The sequence below is a fragment of the Lutra lutra genome, chromosome 4 (genome assembly GCF_902655055.1).
Source record: "Lutra lutra chromosome 4, mLutLut1.2, whole genome shotgun sequence".
Lineage (NCBI taxonomy): Eukaryota > Metazoa > Chordata > Mammalia > Carnivora > Mustelidae > Lutra > Lutra lutra.
In genome coordinates this window covers 60,692,963-60,711,914 of record NC_062281.1, presented here as the reverse complement: position 1 = coordinate 60,711,914, position 18,952 = coordinate 60,692,963, and the positions used below count along the sequence as shown (strand labels likewise).

Genomic DNA, 18,952 nt, shown 5'->3' with positions numbered 1-18,952 from the left:
GAGCCTGCTTCCCTTCCTCTCTCTCTCTGCCTGCTTGTGATCTCTCTGTCAAATAAATAAATAAAATCTTTAAAAAAAAAATTTAAAAATTAAAAAAATTAAAAAAATAAAAAAATAAAAAAAAATTAAAAAATTTAAAAAAAAAAAAAAAGAAAGAAAGAAATACACAGCCACAGTGAGATTTGTTTTTATGAATTGGGTCTCAATAAACGATCAAAGCAGCAAACAAGAAGATAATCACAACTTTATAAATTAAACAAAGTAGTCTGAATCATCTACAGGCAAAGAAGAAACCCCAGTAAAAATTAGAAAATATTTTAAGTAAGTAATAACAGAAATACAAAATATCAAAATTTGAAGTTTGCAGCTAAAGGAGGGTCAAGAGGAAAATATATAGTCATAAAAGCTTAGGGAATGGCAGGAATATGAGAGCTAAACATCCAGCTCAAGAAGTTATTAGAGAAAAATGAATCCAAAGAAAATAGAAGAATAAAGACAAGGGCAGAAATTAAGGAAATAGAAAACAAAATACGATAAAAAATTTGAAAAAGCCAAAAGTTGGTTTCCTGAAAAGACTAATAAAATGATAAATCAAAGATTAAGACTGATCAAGGAAAAGTAAGAGAAGATATGAATAAGAATGAAAATGGGAGATTTTGTTGTATAGCATTATATACATTTTGTTGTATAGCATTAAAAAAATAAGGGACTTGGGCGCCTGCGTAGCTCAGTTTGGTTAAGTGTCTGCCTTTCTTCTGGGATCAAGTCCTACATGGCTCTCTGTTCAGTGGGGAGTCTGCTTCTCCCTCTCCTGATCCTCCTGCTTATGCTCTCTCTCTCTCCCTGTCAAATAAATAAAATCTTTAAAAAATAACAAGGGATATTGAATATTTCAGCTAAAAATTTTTGAATATTTAAATAAAGTGGAAAAATTCCTCAACAATACAAATTACCAAAACTGGCATAGAATAAACCCCAAACTGTATAGCTCTATAACCATTTAAAAAAAAAACAAAAAAAACACCATAATTAAAAGCATTTCCAAAAAGAAAACTCCAGAGAGCTCCTCCAGCAAGTTCTACCTAATATTTAAGGAAGAATAATGTTAGTCTTACAAAAATACATCTAAGAATAGAAAAAGAGATATCAGTCCCCAATTATTCAGTGAGGTATCACTTTGATTCCAAAATCCAACAAGAACAGTATAAGAAAAAATTTTACAGACCAATTTCATTTATGAATATAACTGCTAAACTATATAAGACTAAACTGAACAAAGCAATATAGAGAAAGAAAAATCATGACGAAGTTAGGTTTATCACAGAAATTTAAGATTGGTCTAACATTTGAAAGTCAAACAAAATCTGTCAACAGAATCTGCTATATTAATAGGTTGAGAAGACAAAACATACGGCGGTCATCATAATAAATGGAGCAAAAGCATTTGATAAAACTCAACATCCATTCATAATAAAAATTCTTAGTAAACTAGGGAAAAAAGGGAACTTCCTAAATATGATAAAGGGCATTTTGTAAAAAACCTATAGCAAATCTCAGCAAATGTTATACTTAACGTTGAAATTCTGAAATTAGAAACAAGACAAGGATGCCTTCTAGCATTTAACATTTTATTACAAATCCTAGACAGAACAATAAGGCAAGAAAAAATATGGTATAGAATTAGAAGTATAAAAACAAACCGTCATTATCTGGAGATATGTTATTTACATAGGAAATCCAAGAATATCTACAGATAAATTATAAGAATTTATGAGTGCTAAGTTTTCTCTGTAAATAGTAGTATACAAAAGCCAACTGCATTTTTATATCCCATCAACAATCAAGTAGGAAATTATAAAAGTTATTAAATGCAAATCAAATATCTATGATGTTTAAGAACTTTATATATAAAATAATAAGCACCAAGAAAAATTAAGATAAACCTAATAAATAGAGATATGCCATACTCATGCACTGAAAATCAGTATGATATCAATTCTCTTCAACGTGACCTGTAAATTCAATTAATTTTCATCAAAATTCCACACATGTTTTTACAATATTTGATAAGCTGATTCCAAAATTTACATGGAAATACAAAGTGCTAAGACCAACCAAGATCTTTTTGAGGAGGAATTTGGCAGCATTAAAATTAATTAATTCTGTTCCTCAAGAGCATCACTAAAATCGGGGGGAAAAAAGGAGAGTCACAACACAAGGAAAGATATTTGAAATGTCATGTAACTGAAAATGACTCACATTCCAGAATATATAGTGAATGCCTCTATGTTATTTTTTTTTAAACCATACAGAAATAAGCAAGAGAGCTGAACAGGCAATCTATATATGAAAATTTGGATTGTTTGACCAGATGTCACTGTGCTTTGTTTAGAAAAAAATTAGCTTCAATAACTTCATGCCACTTTAATAAAATTTTACAATTATAATATACTGTGTACTAGCAATGAATTAGTATGTAGTACAACTAAATTTAGTTTTCAGATATAAAGCATGATACTTCTACCCGCAGTTTTCTTTTCTGGCTTTTGGGTGAAAGCATAATTGGCTATTTCATTTGTCTCAGAACATACCAATTCCCATCTGGTAACCAGACTTGTGTACTGTTTGCCATTTATTCTTACACAGTATTCAGGTTCCGTGTTACCATTTCTATCACTACTTTTAAGATTCAGTGAACAAAGTACTTCTAACACAGTGGTTAGAAAAAAAAAAACCTTAAATATAAACAATGTGCAAATTATATGACAAAGAAATTATACTCTTTTAATAGAATTTTAGTAAAGATGAACTAAATGACCTAGTTCTTGTAGTATATGAAACACTGAAAATATATTTATTATAGAATTTCTGTAACAACTATCACAAATGTCACAGTTCAAATCTGCGCCATGTCTTTGAAATATTTCATTGCTTTTTCTTCTAAAACTAGAAACCATCACATTATGACAACTCAGCCAGATTCTACAGACCTCACTCAGAAGCACTTGTGCGGTCCACAGTGGTTCCCTGGAGCTGAGTGAACACACGTGAGCCATATCTGTGCTGGCCTGCCCTGCCCTGAACACAGCAGGCCCTAGCTATAATACGTTTGAGTCCCCGGCTAAAGCCAGGCCTCTGATACCTGTTATTTTTCCCAGTGTTTGCTCTGCTTCCCCAGCTTCACCAGCCCCTGTGTTGTTGCTGGAATGCTTGCAAGCTAACAGATTAGGCTAGCTACGTCAGAAGCTTCCTCTACTGCTCTGAGGGTCAAAAGACTTGCCAAAGTAAATGGAAGCAAGATCACCGAGCAACAAAAAAATGTATCATCTGGTTTTTTCATGCTACATACCCCTCACTCACTCACATTCAAATCTTTTGCTGCTTCATCTCTAAATCACATTTCTCCACCCAGGCCTTATACTCTTTGACTCCCATCTCCTGCTCTTGGGGAATGCTGTTCCCATCTCAGCATTCACGTTGGATCTGAATCTGCCAGCTTCCCATCTGACCTACTCTGACACCTTCAGGACTGACTGTTAGAAAAGGTGCTTCCAGATTCATTTTTGCCATTCACTCACCCCTCACTTCACACAAGTTTTTATAATGGCATGGCTCAACAGTCTGCAGGTAGTTATCCCAGACTTATTTGTTACTACTGGAAAAGGTGAGTGTGCTGAAGGACTGTGATTCCCTAACAAACACAGTGGTCACTCAAAAAAAAAGAAAAATCACATTATAAAAGCAATTAAGTATATAAGTAAATTTTGTAAGTCATCTTTCTAGAAAACTCAAAAAATTTTTAACCATTACAAATATATATATTTTTAAGATTTTATTTACTTATTTGACAGAGAGAGATCACAAGTAGGCAGAGAGGCAGGCAGAGAGAAAGGAAGGGAAGCAGGCTCCCTGCTGAGCAGAGAGCCCGATGCGGGACTTGATCCCAGGACCCTGAGATCATGACCTAAGCCGAAGGCAGCAGCTTAACCCACTGAGCCACCCAGGAGCCCCCATTACAAATATTTTTACACTAAAATATTAATTTGTCTGCAATGAAGTTCAATTATTTTGCTAAGCAGTAACTTTAAGACTGCCAGATTTTTACATTTAAACAAATCACTTAAACAAGTCAAGTCCTCAAAAATTTAAAAAAAAAAACTCTAAAATAGCATACACCAAAGACAATTCATTATCTTTCAGTGAGTCACAAATAAAACTGATCTTAATCACAGGTAAGAAAAATTAACTCAATAGGATGTGCTATACACAATGTGTATATGTCATATACATTTAATTTAGTTGTCATTACTTTCTCTTCAAAAAATTAAGATATAAAATATAAAAAGCTTTCTAAAAAAAAAAAAGCTTTAAGAAATATGCTCTGGAAATAAATATCCAAATAATCTTATCAGAGATTTTTCTTTGCCTAGTAATCAATACAAGTAACTGCATCTACTTTATAACATACAAACTTATCTTTATTTTTCATAGTGATAGATAAATATGAGCGTATTACATTACCTCTAGATATTTTTACTTCCACATTCAGTTATAACAAATGATAACATTGCTTAAGTAGTTTATACAAAAGCCTTTACTTTGATAAACTTGCTGCAATACTATAATGAATCCACTGGGGATTCCAGAAGGGGAAAGCAATATGAATTCAGTGTGAAAACATTTAAAAGCACAGCCAAATGTTCCCATTTGACTAGAATGTTTATGAATACCCATAAAATGGAAGCTGGCCTAAGATATTCTAAATTCCTTTTTCAGAAGGGGTACTCAATATACTCTGCAGGGAAAAAAAATTGTTTAATAAACTCAAAGCCAGTTTTTATTCCTAATATAGGTCTAAATTTTAGGTGATTTTTCCCCCCTCCCCTTTTTTTCCTCTATCGGAGTTCAAAAAATATATTCTAGAATTCTTCCTAGAATTCTCCTAAACATGTAAAAGGAAAAATGGTAAAGTGTTTTATGAAGTGAAAATACTAGAATAAGACTGTTCTGGGTCTAATGACATCTAGACAGTATGTGTTTAGTAGTCATAGAAGCAGTCCCCCCTTTTTGGATATTGAGGTTCCCAACCATGGTTTATCTGTGACTGCATTATTAAGTTTACATCTCCAACAAAGCCAAACAACTAGCTCTCAGTCAGGCAGATAGGCAGCAAATATATACCAAAGGTTTCTTAAGGTACTGCTATGTACATATACTATACTGGGTACTGTGAGATAAAGAAATGTGGAGATTATAAATTGGGAAAGAAGGTAAAATTAAGAAATGCATGAAAAGGGGGTGCCTGGGTGGCTCAGTTGGTTAAGTGATGACACTTAGTTTCAGCTTAGGTCATGATCTTGGGTCATGAGATCAAGCCCTGTGTCAGGTCTCACATTCAGCACAGAGTCTGACTGGGATTCTTTCCCTCTTCCTCCTCCTCCCTCTCTGCCCCTCCCCTGGCTTGTGTGCATAGGCACACACTCTCTCTCTCTCGCTCTCAAATAAATAAATAAAATCTTAAAAAAAAAAGATATGTATGAAAAGTTAATAAATATACTACGTGTTACTACCAAAATGTCCACACATGGTGAGCACTTAATAGATATATGTGGGTTTTAACTGGATTACATTAAAGGTGAGATCCACGGGTCTGACTGGAAAAAGTTTCTTTGACAAGCTAATTATAATAAAAAGTTTTGGGACAATAAGGAGAATTTAAGTATGGACTGAGTATTAGATGATTCTAATGAATATGAATCATGCCTAATGTAAGAACATAAAGGAAAACTTCCATATTTTTTAATGATATACACTAAGTAGGTAAGCTGAAATGGTATGTGGCTAGATATTAGCTCTGAAATACCTCAAGAAAAGACGGAAGGGAGGGAAGGATGAAAGAAAAATTGACAGCTGAAGCAAGTGTGGCAGAAAAAGTCTTCATTGTTGTGTTTGGATATTAGTCATACTCCTCATATGCCACTGCTAGTCCATTATATTATTATTTACAGTTTACTATTAAATATAACCACCTCTGGATATGTTTGAAATTTACATAATAAGAATCTAAGGTTTCTTTGATATTGGGGCTTAAGTTGGCAAATGAAGATAAACAGGCAGAATTTTAAAAGGCGGGTATTTTAGGCATTGTACCTCAATCTGCAACCTCTTAATCTAGAGGCCTAAATCTCAGCGGTTCTGAGTCTCTTGTTCCTCACCAGAGTTAGGTAGGAAGTCAGCTTTCTTTTCTTAATTTTCCAGATAACCCAAAAAAGCTCAGGCTCTTGGCCCTATTCCATCTACGACATCTATCTCCTAAATGATGTTTCTAATTCCGTCTGTATCCTTGTTCCCAGTTGTTAACAGCCTCCAGCTGGAAACTGTAACATAAGTTAGAGATAGGCACTCTACACTAGAAACTCCGTGGTCAATAACCTGTGTGAACTCACAGTACCTTCAAAAAACCAGACTGTCTATTCAAACATGTCCTTGACACTTGAATGTTTCAACCAAGTTGATAGGTGGGCCTAGAAGGAAGGAATGTTATTAGTTCCTAGTCTGCCTGTCCCCCATGTCTCTACTACAACCTGGGTGTTTCCAATTTTTTTTTCAGTGTTTCAAAAATTTTTTTCTAATATAAATGTTAGAAATACCTGCATCACAAACTCCCGACGTCGGGGCATTCCTCTTTCTGAAAGCAGAACATAATCTGGCTCCTTTTCCTTTTTGGCCTGTTGAATTTGAGCCAGGCGGCTAATGGGGTTCATTCCTTGACCGTATTCTGGTCCAGCCTAAAAAATAATTTCAGAAAAAATCTCAAAACATGTTTTGTAAACTTGTTTTTGGATCCTTAAAGAAAGTGCGGTTCTCCCCTCACCCTCTGCAACCCAAAACCAAAACTAGAGAAGATAATGTGACTGGTTAGTCATTTAAAAAGATTTATAAAGGTAAATCATAGAATGGATCTGAAACAAAGGCTTCTATGGGATTTAGGGCTCAAAGGTGTTGTTGATAAGTTGGGTCAAGTCTGCTTTTCAAATCTTCAATATATCAGAGCTGCTTCACAACTTCTATTCATCAAAAAACACCAAAAAAGGGGGCACCTGGGTAGCTCAGTTGGTTGAGCATCTGCCTTTGGTTCTGGTCATAGTCTCCCATTCCTGGGATTGAGCCCTGCACAGGGCTCCCTGCTCAGTAGGGAGTTTGCTTGTCTCTCTCCCTCTGCCTCTCCCAGTGCTCATGTTATCTCTCTCTCCACCCCACTCAAATAAATGGATAAAATCTTAAACACACACACACATACCAAAAGAATGTAAGAAGACAAGCCATGAACTAGGAAAAGATACCTGAAATACATATAACTAAAAAAAGATATACCCAGTACCTAAAATACATATCCTTTTAAATTTTTTTTTTTAAAGATTTTATTTATTTATTTGACAGAGAGAGAGCTCACAAGTAGACAAAGAGGCAGGCAGAGAGAGAGGAGGGGAAGCAGGCTCCCTGCTGAGCAGAAAGCCCGATGCGGGGCTTGATCCCAGGACCCTGGGATCATGACCTGAGTGGAAGGCAGAGGCTTTAACCCACTGAGCCACCCAGGCGCCCCTCCTTTTAATTTTTTATTTAAACCAAGTGAGCTACTCAGGTGCCCCAAAATATATTTTTTTCAACTCCTAGAAAGTATTAAGACAATGTAAAAGAAAAATAGGCAAAAGAGGTGAATAGATATTTAACAGAAGAAAAAAATATGAAAAGATAATCTCATTAAGACTCAGAAAATGCATGTTAAAACTATAGTGAGACACTATTTCATACCCATCCACTTACCAAAAATTAATAAGTCTGACAGCCCCAATTAGTGAGGACGCAGAGTAACAAAAACCTATACAATACTGGGGCACCTGGCTGGCTCAATCAAGTGAGCAGGCAATTCTTGATCTTGGGGCCGTGAGTTCAAGCCCCACACTGGGTATAGAGATTACTAAAAAATAAATAAACTTAAAAAAAAAAACTTATACAGTGATAGTAATATAAATTGAAAAACAATTTGGCAAAGACAAAAACCAGTAGCCTACTCACAGGCATGTTATATCCCTAGTAAACTGTTGCCCTAATGCACGAGCTCACACGTACAAGAATATCCAGAGCTACATTATTTGAAATAGCAAAAAAAAAACTAGAAACAACCCGAACAGTCATCAGTAAAAAACAAATAAATTATGGCATATTTATATAGCAGAGTGGCATATAACAATGAAAATGAATTAGTGGTGGCTTAGGTCATGATCCCAGGGTCCTGGGATTGAGTCCCGTAACACACTCCTTGCTCAGCAGAGTAATAAATAATTAAATTTATTTATTAATAAATAATTAAAATCTTTTAAAAAAAGAAAAGAGGGGCGCCTGGGTGGCTCAGTGGGTTAAGCCGCTGCCTTCGGCTCGGGTCGTGGTCTCAGGGTCATGGGATCGAGCCCCGCGTCGGGCTCTCTGCTCAGCGGGGAGCCTGCTTCCTCCTCTCTCTGCCTGCCTCTCTGCCTGCTTGTGATCTCTCTGTCAAATAAATAAATAAAAATCTTTAAAAAAAAAAAAAAAAAAGAAAAGGGGCGCCTGGGTCGCTCAGTGGGTTAAAGGCTCTGCCTTCGGCTCAGGTCACGATCCCAGAGTCCTGGGATCGAGCTCCGCCATTGGACTCTCTGCTCGGCAGGGAGCCTGCTTCCCTTCCTCTCACTCTCTGCCTGCCTCTCTGCCTACTTGTGATCTCTGTCAAATAAATAAATAAAATCTTTAAAAGAAAAAAAGAAAATGAATTAAGGATAGCTACATGCCTCAAAATGAATGATTTTTTTTTAAAAAAGCTTTAAGAAAAGCAAGCACAGAAGAATAAATACAGGATGATATAATTTATGTAAAGCCCACTAAAACCACAAAACACTGCTGAAATTAAATGAGATCTCAATAAATGGACAGACATATATGGTCATGGATCAGAAGACTCAATATTCTTAAAATGTCATTTCTCTCCAGACTGATCAGTTCATTGCAATCCCAATCAAAATCCCACTAGGCTTTTTCTTGTAATAATTCATAAGCTAATGCTAAGATTCATGTAGAAATGCAAAAGACAAATAAATGACTGAAAAATAGAACAAAACTGGAGGACCCAGACTACCTGAATTCAAGATTTATTATAAAGCTATGGTAATCAAGACAGTATGTATAGTATTGGCATAAAGATAGACAAAGAGATTAATGAAACACAGCAACATCCAGAAACAGACCCATACAAATATGGTCAACTGATTTTTGACAAAGGTGCAAAAGCAATTCATTGGAGAAAGGGCAGTCTTTTCAACCACTGGTACTAGAACAATTGAATATTCATAGGCAAAAAAAGAAAAACTCTGAAACTTCATACCTCACACCATTACAAAAAATAACTCAAATGGTTTACAGACTTAAATGTAATATCTGTAACCTAAAAACTTCCAGAAGAAAATACAGGTGAAATTTTTGTGACTTGGTTAGGTGACAACTGCTTAGGTACAACCCTAAAATCATATTCCATAAAAATAATAAACAGGAATTTTTCAGAATTAGTAATTTCTCTTCTTTCAAAAGGACAAGTAATAGGCTTAGAGAAAATATTTGCAAACCACATATCTGATCAAGAACTTGTGGGGGGAGGGGATTACAATAGGTAAAGGGGATTAAGAGATATAAACTTCCAGTTATAAAATAAATAAGCCATAGGGATGTAATGTACAGCATAAGGAATGTAGTTGGTAATATTATAATAACTTTGTATGGTGAGAGATGGTAACTAGACTTGATGGGGATCATTTCATAACGTATAAAAATACTGAAACACTATGATGTACACCTGAAACTAAGAGGATATTGCATGTCATTTATGCTTCAATAAAAAAAAAAGAATTCTCACTGAAAAATAACTTGTATCCTAAGTATATGAAGACCTCTCAAAATTCAGTAATAAATTTATTATTATTTAAATTTTATTATTTTTATTATTTAAATTCTCTAATTTTTTAAATGGGCAAAAGATCTGAAGAACACTTCATCAAGCTTCATGTGCTACCAAACACATAAAAATGCTCAGTATCATTAGTCACTGCAGAAATGTGAATTAAAACCACAATGAGGTATCAATACACATGTATCTGCACAACTGAAATTTAAGACTATACTATGTATTAGAAAGGACACATGGCTGATAAGAATATAAAACAGTATATTCATGTTAAGAAACAACTGGCCATCTCTTAAAATGTTGAATATATACCTACTAAATGACCAAGTAATTCACTTCCAAGCATTTACCACTCCCTCCTAAAAAAAGGAAAGCTTAGCCCATGAGATTTATACAGAAATGTTTATAGCAGCTTTATTTATAGCCCCAAATGAGAAACATACAAAATATCCACCAAAGGATGAATGTGTAAACAAAGGTTGGTGTAATTATACAACAAAATACTACTGGCACTAAAATAGAACCAATAACTGATACACGGAACAACATGAATGAATCTTGAAATGATTTATGCTAAGTGAAAGAAGCCAGCCAAAAAAGGGGTAGTTTCTTGGGAACAGAAGATGGGAGGAATTATAGAGGGGCATGAGGAAACTATTGGGAACGATGGATAGGTTCATTATTACCTTGATTATGGTCATGGTTACAAAGGTGTACACATATATCAAAACATATCAAATCATATGCTTTAAATATGTACACTTCATTATATGTCAACTATACCTCAACAAAGCTGTTTTAAAAGCTAACTAACCAAATGCCATTTTTTCAGAAAAACAAACATACAGTAAAATTATAAGGTAAGGAATTGTTAAATATAAAACCAATGATTATGATTAACTATGTGAGGTGGTATATGGATGTGACAGAAGAGGGGCTCACACACAGCTTCAATCTCACTGAGAAACGTTTTATATTCAAGTTGGGCAGTAGGTCTTACTTTTACTTAGTATGCTTTTTAACTTACAAACAAATATTATATAAACCATTTAGAAGACACTCTATTTTTAACACTATATGGGTAATGTTTGTGAGGAAAGCTTTTTAAATCTTTTTAAACTTACATATGGCTGTTTTAGTGCCTTCTAAAAGGTTTAAAAACAAAAAAGCCTTTGCAAATCTCTGTGGATATGAACTTTCTTCATATATTATTTCTAGAAATAAAGCTTTATATTTATCACATGGTCAAAACCTTATTTCCAGCAGTGAAAATTTCTTCTAAAACAGGTGTAAGAGACAAGGGTTATCAATATGTTACAGATAACGGATGTTACACTAAACTTATGTATACAGTGAGCTCCTCCTAAGAACTGCTGGGTCTCAACCATATCAAATTTGGTGCTGTAGGTCAGATCCTGCAGGATCTTTTAAATTATGTTTATGATTTTGGACTTTATCCACGGAGCAATGGGAAATTACTAAAAGATTTCAAGCAGAGGCATGACATCATCTGACTGATGTCTCTAAAATTAACACTTTTTAAAAGATCAGTTGATATCAAAAGTATTATAAGAAGCCAATTAAAAACCTGCTACAGCAGTTCAAGCAAGAGCAGATTGTGAGCTGAACCAAAAGGGTGGCAGAGGAATGGGAAAAAATGTACCAACTTAAGAAATACCTAACCTGAGAATCGATTCAACAGGACTTGACGACTGATTAGATAAAATGGCTAAGAAAGAAGTTAAAAATGACTCACAGGAAGATGTTCGCAAATGACACTACAAAGGGCTGATATACAAGATCTATAAAGAACTCCTCAAACTCAACACACACAAAACAGATAATCACATCAAAAAATGGGCAGAAGACATGAACAGACACTTCTCCAAAGAAGACATACAAATGGCTAACAGACATATGAAAAAATGTTCATCATCATTAGCCATCAGGGAGATTCAACTCAAAACCACATTGAGAGTCCACCTTATACCAGTCAGAATGGCCAAAATTAACAAGACAGTAAACAGCAAGTGTTGGAGAGGATGGGGAAAAAGGGGAACCCTCTTACACTGTTGGTGGGAATGCAAGTTGGTGCAGCCACTTTGGAAAACAGTGTGGAGATTCCTTAAGAAATTAAAAATAGAGCTACCCTATGACCCTGCAATTGCACTACTGGGTATTTACCCCAAAGATACAGATGTAGTGAAAAGAAGAGCCATCTGTACCCCCAATGTTCATAGAAACAATGGCCACAGTTGCCAAACTGTGGAAAGAACCAAGATGTCCTTCCACGGACGAATGGATAAAGAAGATATGGTCCATATATACAATGGAGCATTATGTGTCCATCAGAAAGGATGAGTACCCAACTTTTGTATCAACATGGACGGGACTGGAAGAGATTATGTTGAGTGAAATAAGTCAAGCAGAGTCAATTATATGGTTTCACTTACTTATGGAGCATAAGGAATAACACGGAGGACATTGGGAGATGGAGAGAAGCGAGCTGGGGGAAACTGCAGGGGGACACAAACCATGAGAGACTGTGGACTCTGAGAAGCAAACGGAGGGTTTTGGAGGGAAGGGGTTGGGGGGTTGGGTGAGCCTGGTGGTGGGTATTACGGAGAGCACATATTGCATGGAGCACTGGGTGTGGTGCATAAACAGTGAATTTTGGAATATTGAAAAAAATTAAATTAAATTTTTAAAAAAAATGACTCCCAGGCTTTTGTTTCAGTAGCAGGATGGTGATACCAGGCACTGTGATAAGTAATGCTGGAGGAGAAGGAGGTTATGATGACTTTGATGTGCCTGCGAAATTACAAAGTGAAGATGTCCAAGAGGCAGTGTAGAGCACAGAAGAGAATTTGGGAATCATCTATATAAAGACTGAATATATCTATATAAAAATCATCTATATAAAGCCCTAAAAGTATGAACAGCAACCTAGGGGAGAGTAAGAGAAGAAAAAGACTTAGAACCTTAGTACCCTAATAGGTAGAAGAGGAAAGGAAAATGTTAACTTTTGATAAAATAATGGTTACTACCTCTACTTACATACCAGAAAAATGGAAACTAAATGAATTATAAAGGAAGTAAAGTACCGGTGAGAAAAGATGAATACAGACTATAAGTTGTAAGTCTAAGATTGGGGTATCAATAAAAAGGTGAAAGGAAGCCTTTGAGTCTAGCACAAGAAGCCTGCCTAGCTCATGAAGATATTGAAATAAAAATGTACTTTCAATGATACATTGTCTCCATTGTTTAATTTGCCTCTTTTATAAAAATGTTCTTAAGTCCCATGGGGCACCTGGGTGGCTCAGTTGGTTATGCATTTGACTCCTGATTTTGGCTCAGGTCATGATCTCAGGGCTATGAGACTGAGCCCCGCATCCAGCTCCACACTTGGCATGGAGCCTGCTTAAGATTCTCTCTCTTCCTCTCTCCCTGCCCCTCCCTCCCTCCTCTTAGAAAAAATGGCAAGTTCCAAAACACTGTTGTTGATATGGATTCCAGTGACAAAAAAATGAGATGCTTAAATCCAATTTGATAATAATGAAGTCTGAGAACAAAAAGACTGGCTGTTCCTTCCCTTGATTGAAATTAACTATTAGCATCCTTGACAGTTAAGTTATTCCTTGGATAGCAAGTTTTATGTTATCTTTCCACAAACTAGTATAAAAGTCTTGTAACTGTTGTGTCCAGAAAATTTTATCTCCAACATCAGAAACACTTCTCTGAAGTCCCATCTTACAGAAGAGAACTACATTAAAAAACAAAATATAAACCCAGAGACATCCATAGGGCAGTCTTACATTTTAACAAGGTAATTCTGTACAGTTAATTTTAAAATCCAAAAAGACTTCACAATCAACCAGTTTCAAATGGGCACTAGAATCAGACATGACTAGACCTGGAACCTGTTACACGATCTTGGGTAAGTTTCTTAAACATCAAGGATCCTATCTGTAAAACAGGATAACAGCTACATCACAGCATGATTAAGAAAATTAAAATAATGTGATGTTTTATTTTAAATAAAATCAAAGTAAATCATCAACAGTTTATTCTCTGCTTCTACTGCATAATAAGGAACTGGAGAGCCTAGATGTATAAGACCTATAAGGAAGGATAAAAATGCTGCAAACTAAGATATTATTTCAACCTACCCATTTATTGGCCCACTATACTTAAAATTATCTAGATTCCAATTCATTGTATGCATGCTGCTTTCTCAAAATAACCTTACATTTCAGAAGATGTCTATAGATTTTATTTTAACATAAGACAGACATGGTACAAATAATTCCAAGTGTGATGTATGTGAGGAAAAATGCAGGGGCTAACCTAATCTGGGAGTAGGGGAGAACAAAGAAGGCTTCCCTAAAGAAGTCAAGTTCAAGCTGAGATCTGAATGGTGGATAGGAAGAAAGTTCTGGAATAACATGCTCATATACTAGAAGTAGCAGCAAAAAATACTGAAAATTCAAAATGTTATCCCTAATCTGGGGAATAACAATAATCTTGCCTTTAATGAGGCAATGAGGGTTATGTTTATATTCTATCATAAAAATGTACAGATCTTTTCTAGTCTAATGGCTCACTATTTGTAACTTATTAAGATTCAACTTAGTTGGGGCACCTGGGTGGCTCAGTGGGTTAAGCTCTGCCTTCAGCTCAGGTCATGATCTCAGGGTCCTGGGATCGAGCCCCATATCGGGCTCTCTGCTCAGTAGGGAGCCTGCTTTCCCCTCTCTCTCTCTACCTGCCTCTCTGCCTACTTGTGATCTCTCTCTCTCTCCCTGTCAAGTAAATAAATAAAATCTTAAAAAAGATTCAATTTAGTTTAATAAATTAGTTGGAAATTATTGAGACCAGTTTTGTGCTGCCATTCTGATGCAGAGCAGTGTTCTTCCATCATGGAAAAGCTAAAGATTTTATATATAAAATGACTTAAGACAAACAAAGAAACCAAAACAGACTCACTAATACAGAGAACAAACTGATGGTTGGCAGAGGGAAGGGGAATTGGTGAAATAGGTGACGGATTAAGAGCTAAAAACTTCCAGTTACAAAATAAATAAGTTACAAAGATGAAAAGTATAGCACAGAAAATATAGTCAATAATAGTGTTATAATGAAGTGACAAATAGTGACCAAATACTCAGTAATATGTAGAGTGTTGAGTCGGTATATTGTACACCTGACACTAATATTTCATTGTATTTCTACAAAAATTATTTAAAAAACATTGAAGAAAATAGACCATGGATATATTTACATACATATAAAATGTGAATAGACAGAGTTACATATGAAATAACAATAGTTAATCTTTATTGAGCACTTATAATTTATATCATTATAAATATTTAATAATAATTACTAATGCATCCTGTGTATAATTCAGTTAACACGTAACAATCCTATGAAGCAAGTTCAATTATTATTCCTACTTTCATAAATAAAGAAATATAAGACTATAAAAGTTAGGTAAACTTACTCAGGTCACAGGGATTCATACTCAAAACTGATTCCAAACATTATGTTCTTAAAGCCACATCCTACTCCCTAACCACATGACAGGAATGAAAGCCAGCCCTCAGAACCAGCAGGACTCAGGACATGTGGATCTATTTGGCATTATTTTTCGTCTACCTTACATATAAGGCAGAATGCTATTTCAGGGAACACATAACCCACACCTTCTCAGGGAGATAATGATAGTATTCATTAAGAAGAACACATGTACGGGGTGCCTGGGTGGCTCAGTCCGTTAAGTGTCTGCCTTCAGCTCTGGTCATGATCCCAGCATCCTGGGATCGAGCCCTGCATCGGGCTCCTTGGTCAACAGGGAGCCGCTTCTCCCTCTCCCTCTGCCTGTCACTCCCTCTGCTTGTGTCCTCTCTCTATCAAATAAAATCTTTTTTTAAAAAAATAAGAGGAACACACGTTTATATATTTATGTAAATACATATGCATGTATCTTTAAATTAAACAAAGGTGCAAAAGGCAGAAAGTCTATAAAAATACTATAGTTGTACCATTGTACAATCTAAACAAAAGAGGTTCATCAAAGAGAAAATGTACAGTTGACCCCTGAACAATGTGGGGGAGCAAACACCTATGCCCCACTCAGTCAAAAATCCATATATAACTTTTTTGTTTTGATTCCCCCAAAACTTAAATACTAATAACCTACAGTTGATCAGAAGCCTCACTAATAACTTAAAACAGTGAATTAACACATATTCTATGTGTTATGTATGCTACATGTATTATAAGGAAAAGAAAATACATTTACCATACTGTAGTTACAGGGAAAATCTGCATATAAATGGACACATGTTATTCAAGGGTTAACCCTGTTCATTTTTGTAATCCTTGATCTGTAGAGCCTAACCAGAAGTTCGCTAAGTGACACTGACTTGGCAACTGACACGCTAGCAGCTGAAGGCCTTCTGTGAATGGAACTCGAGCTCATGCACGGCCTACATACTAAGCACTCACAGGCAGCGTCCCATACTCAGTGCTGAAATCATCTCATTCCTCTTTTGCTTTTTGGTGGTGGTGGTGTAAACAACAACAAAAAATCTGCTCTAGTAAAAGAAAGAGTTACAACATCCTGAAAAATGCGTGCTCTGTTTTCTTCTTCGGCAAGGTATACGTGACTGAAAGAATAGAAACAAAACACTACCACTTACCTCACAGGGCTGCTATGAGGATTAAATGTGATACAGCACATGAAATGCTGGGACACACAGTGCTTTATGCGCACTAGCTGCAGCTGCTCTCACCGGCACTGGTATCATTCACGCGATTATTACCCTGTAACCTACCACCATTTCAGGATATCCCGAGAAGTCACTATAGCACAGACTAGCATGCGGAAAGAACACAGGACTGGAAATCAGAGTAGTTCAAGTTGCTCTGCAGCCCCAGGTGAATCAGAGTGAGCAAAGTCTTTGGACATGCTTCACAAAACCTTAGTTATGAAAAAGGGGTAACGTCATCTATCTTGCACAGTCCTGATGAGAAGCACACTAAAGGTGATCATGAATGAGAAAGTATCTTTAAAAACCATAGAGAACAATAAATATGGAAGGTATGATTGTTTAATGAACAAACGCAGGTGTCCAGTGTCTAAAAACAACACAGAATAGTTATTAATTTACAGTCCGGGGCCTCCCTTGACTCTGGGGCTGCATAGAATCCACAGGTGTAGGTGCCTGCCCCACAGAAAAACTTTTATCTAGAGTTACCATCATACTGATATAGCGAAACTAACCAGTGTTCACAAGCACACACTTACCTTTACTATTGTTTTAGGGCGTTTTTTAAAAAATAATTTTGGCTTTTCAACCACAGGAAGAGGTGGAAGTTTCTTAAGCTCCTGGAGGACGGTGGTGGCAGCGCGCTTCTTGGAAAGTTTTTTGCTATTTCCCTCTCCTTCTGCAGAGAACTCTCCCACTGACACCCGAGTAACAAAGCTTTTCATATGCGGTGGTCCACTTTCTTTAATAACCTATTAAATATAAGTAAAATATTTCATATAGGCACTTAAGAAATGTTCTCATCGCATGAATCTTTTTAAAATGTTCATATCATAATCAAAATTTAAATTATAAAGAATTATGCCAAAATTATAGATTTCTTTAATAAAGTTATATAGATAATTATATAGGCATATTCATTTATGATACTTATGATGCTTAATGAACTGAAGTCGAAAGAAAAAAAACAAATAAATATTCAATTCATAGTCAAAATTTGTGTTTTACTAGCTTAAAATAGGCAATTCTAATTATGGTGACCCAGTTTCTTACGGAACAGAAAATTAAGAATATAAAACACACCATATTGGATTACATACACAGACCCTCCAAAACAATAATTTGTATTTAACTGTGTACATCTCTAATTTCTTCCCTATGATAAGTTACAAAGTACAAGACTACTTCTTCCTGGGGTTCTCTAGCCCATAAAGCGTCCTTCATGTGGAAGGCTCTCAAAAATAACTTATGGGTAAAAATAACCTATTTTTTTTTAAAAGATTTTATTTATTTATTTGACAGAGAGAGATCACAAGTAGACAGAGAGGCAGGCAGAGAGAGAGAGAGAGAGAGAGGGAAGCAGGCTCCCTGCTGAGCAGAGAGCCCGATGCAGGACTCGATCCCAGGACCCTGAGATCATGACCTGAGCCAAAGGCAGCGGCTTAACCCACTGAGCCACCCAGGCGCCCCAAAATAACCTATTTTTGATGGAGTCCTCAAAGGCTGTTTTATAGAAAGGAATGTTTACTTTCTGCAACATCTTAAAAAGGTAAGTAGACATACCATAAAAAAATACCTATCTTAGAAATGGAATAGCTGTGAATGTTCCTAAACATTCTGTATTCTTTAAACTATGCCAGCTTTTGGAGGAAAGATGCCTTCCAAAACCCAAATGCTCAGAACTTTAGTCTCCTTCAAAATCCTGACCTATAAAAGATACCCTAGTTAAACAGTTTACCATTTAACTTTATATTAAAATTCTGTCTTCTAATATTAGATACCAATTAGGAAAGGAAAAGAGAAACAACACAGGATACAAAACAACACAGTTGGATTGTATTCAATTGGATTAATTCAATAATGTTGGATTATTATTATCTCAATAATCCAACACTACTGGGGATAAGAAAACTTATGATAATCATACTTCCTATTTAATTTCAGTTTACTAGCTGAAACACCAAAACTGTTTATTTTAATTACTTTGATGGACAGCCCCTTCAATTAAAAAAAAAAAGTATGTGTTTAACAAACTAGACAGAATACTAAATATCTGACCTTGTATTACTCACATTAGATCGTCATTATGAAAACTAAATATTCTATACTATATTAATGCTTCCAAGGACTTCTAAGACTTATAAACTGTTCCTATTCATTGTAGCCTTTAAAAGGCCCATGTTCAATAACTTTT

General features: G+C 35.5%; 1 protein-coding gene across 19 annotated transcripts in view; it reads right to left on the bottom strand.

The window, feature by feature from the left end:
• The window catches only part of STAU2 (staufen double-stranded RNA binding protein 2), a 320,498-nt gene that overhangs the window by 174,829 nt on the left and 126,717 nt on the right, over window positions 1-18,952 (bottom strand). For all 19 annotated transcript variants that reach the window (XM_047728851.1, XM_047728856.1, XM_047728849.1 and 16 more), the window contains 2 exons: window positions 17,298-17,510; window positions 6,651-6,788 (listed from right to left, as the gene is read on the bottom strand). In XM_047728851.1, the coding sequence (XP_047584807.1) occupies window positions 6,651-6,788; window positions 17,298-17,510 (351 nt within the window). The remainder of the gene's footprint in view (window positions 1-6,650; window positions 6,789-17,297; window positions 17,511-18,952) is intronic.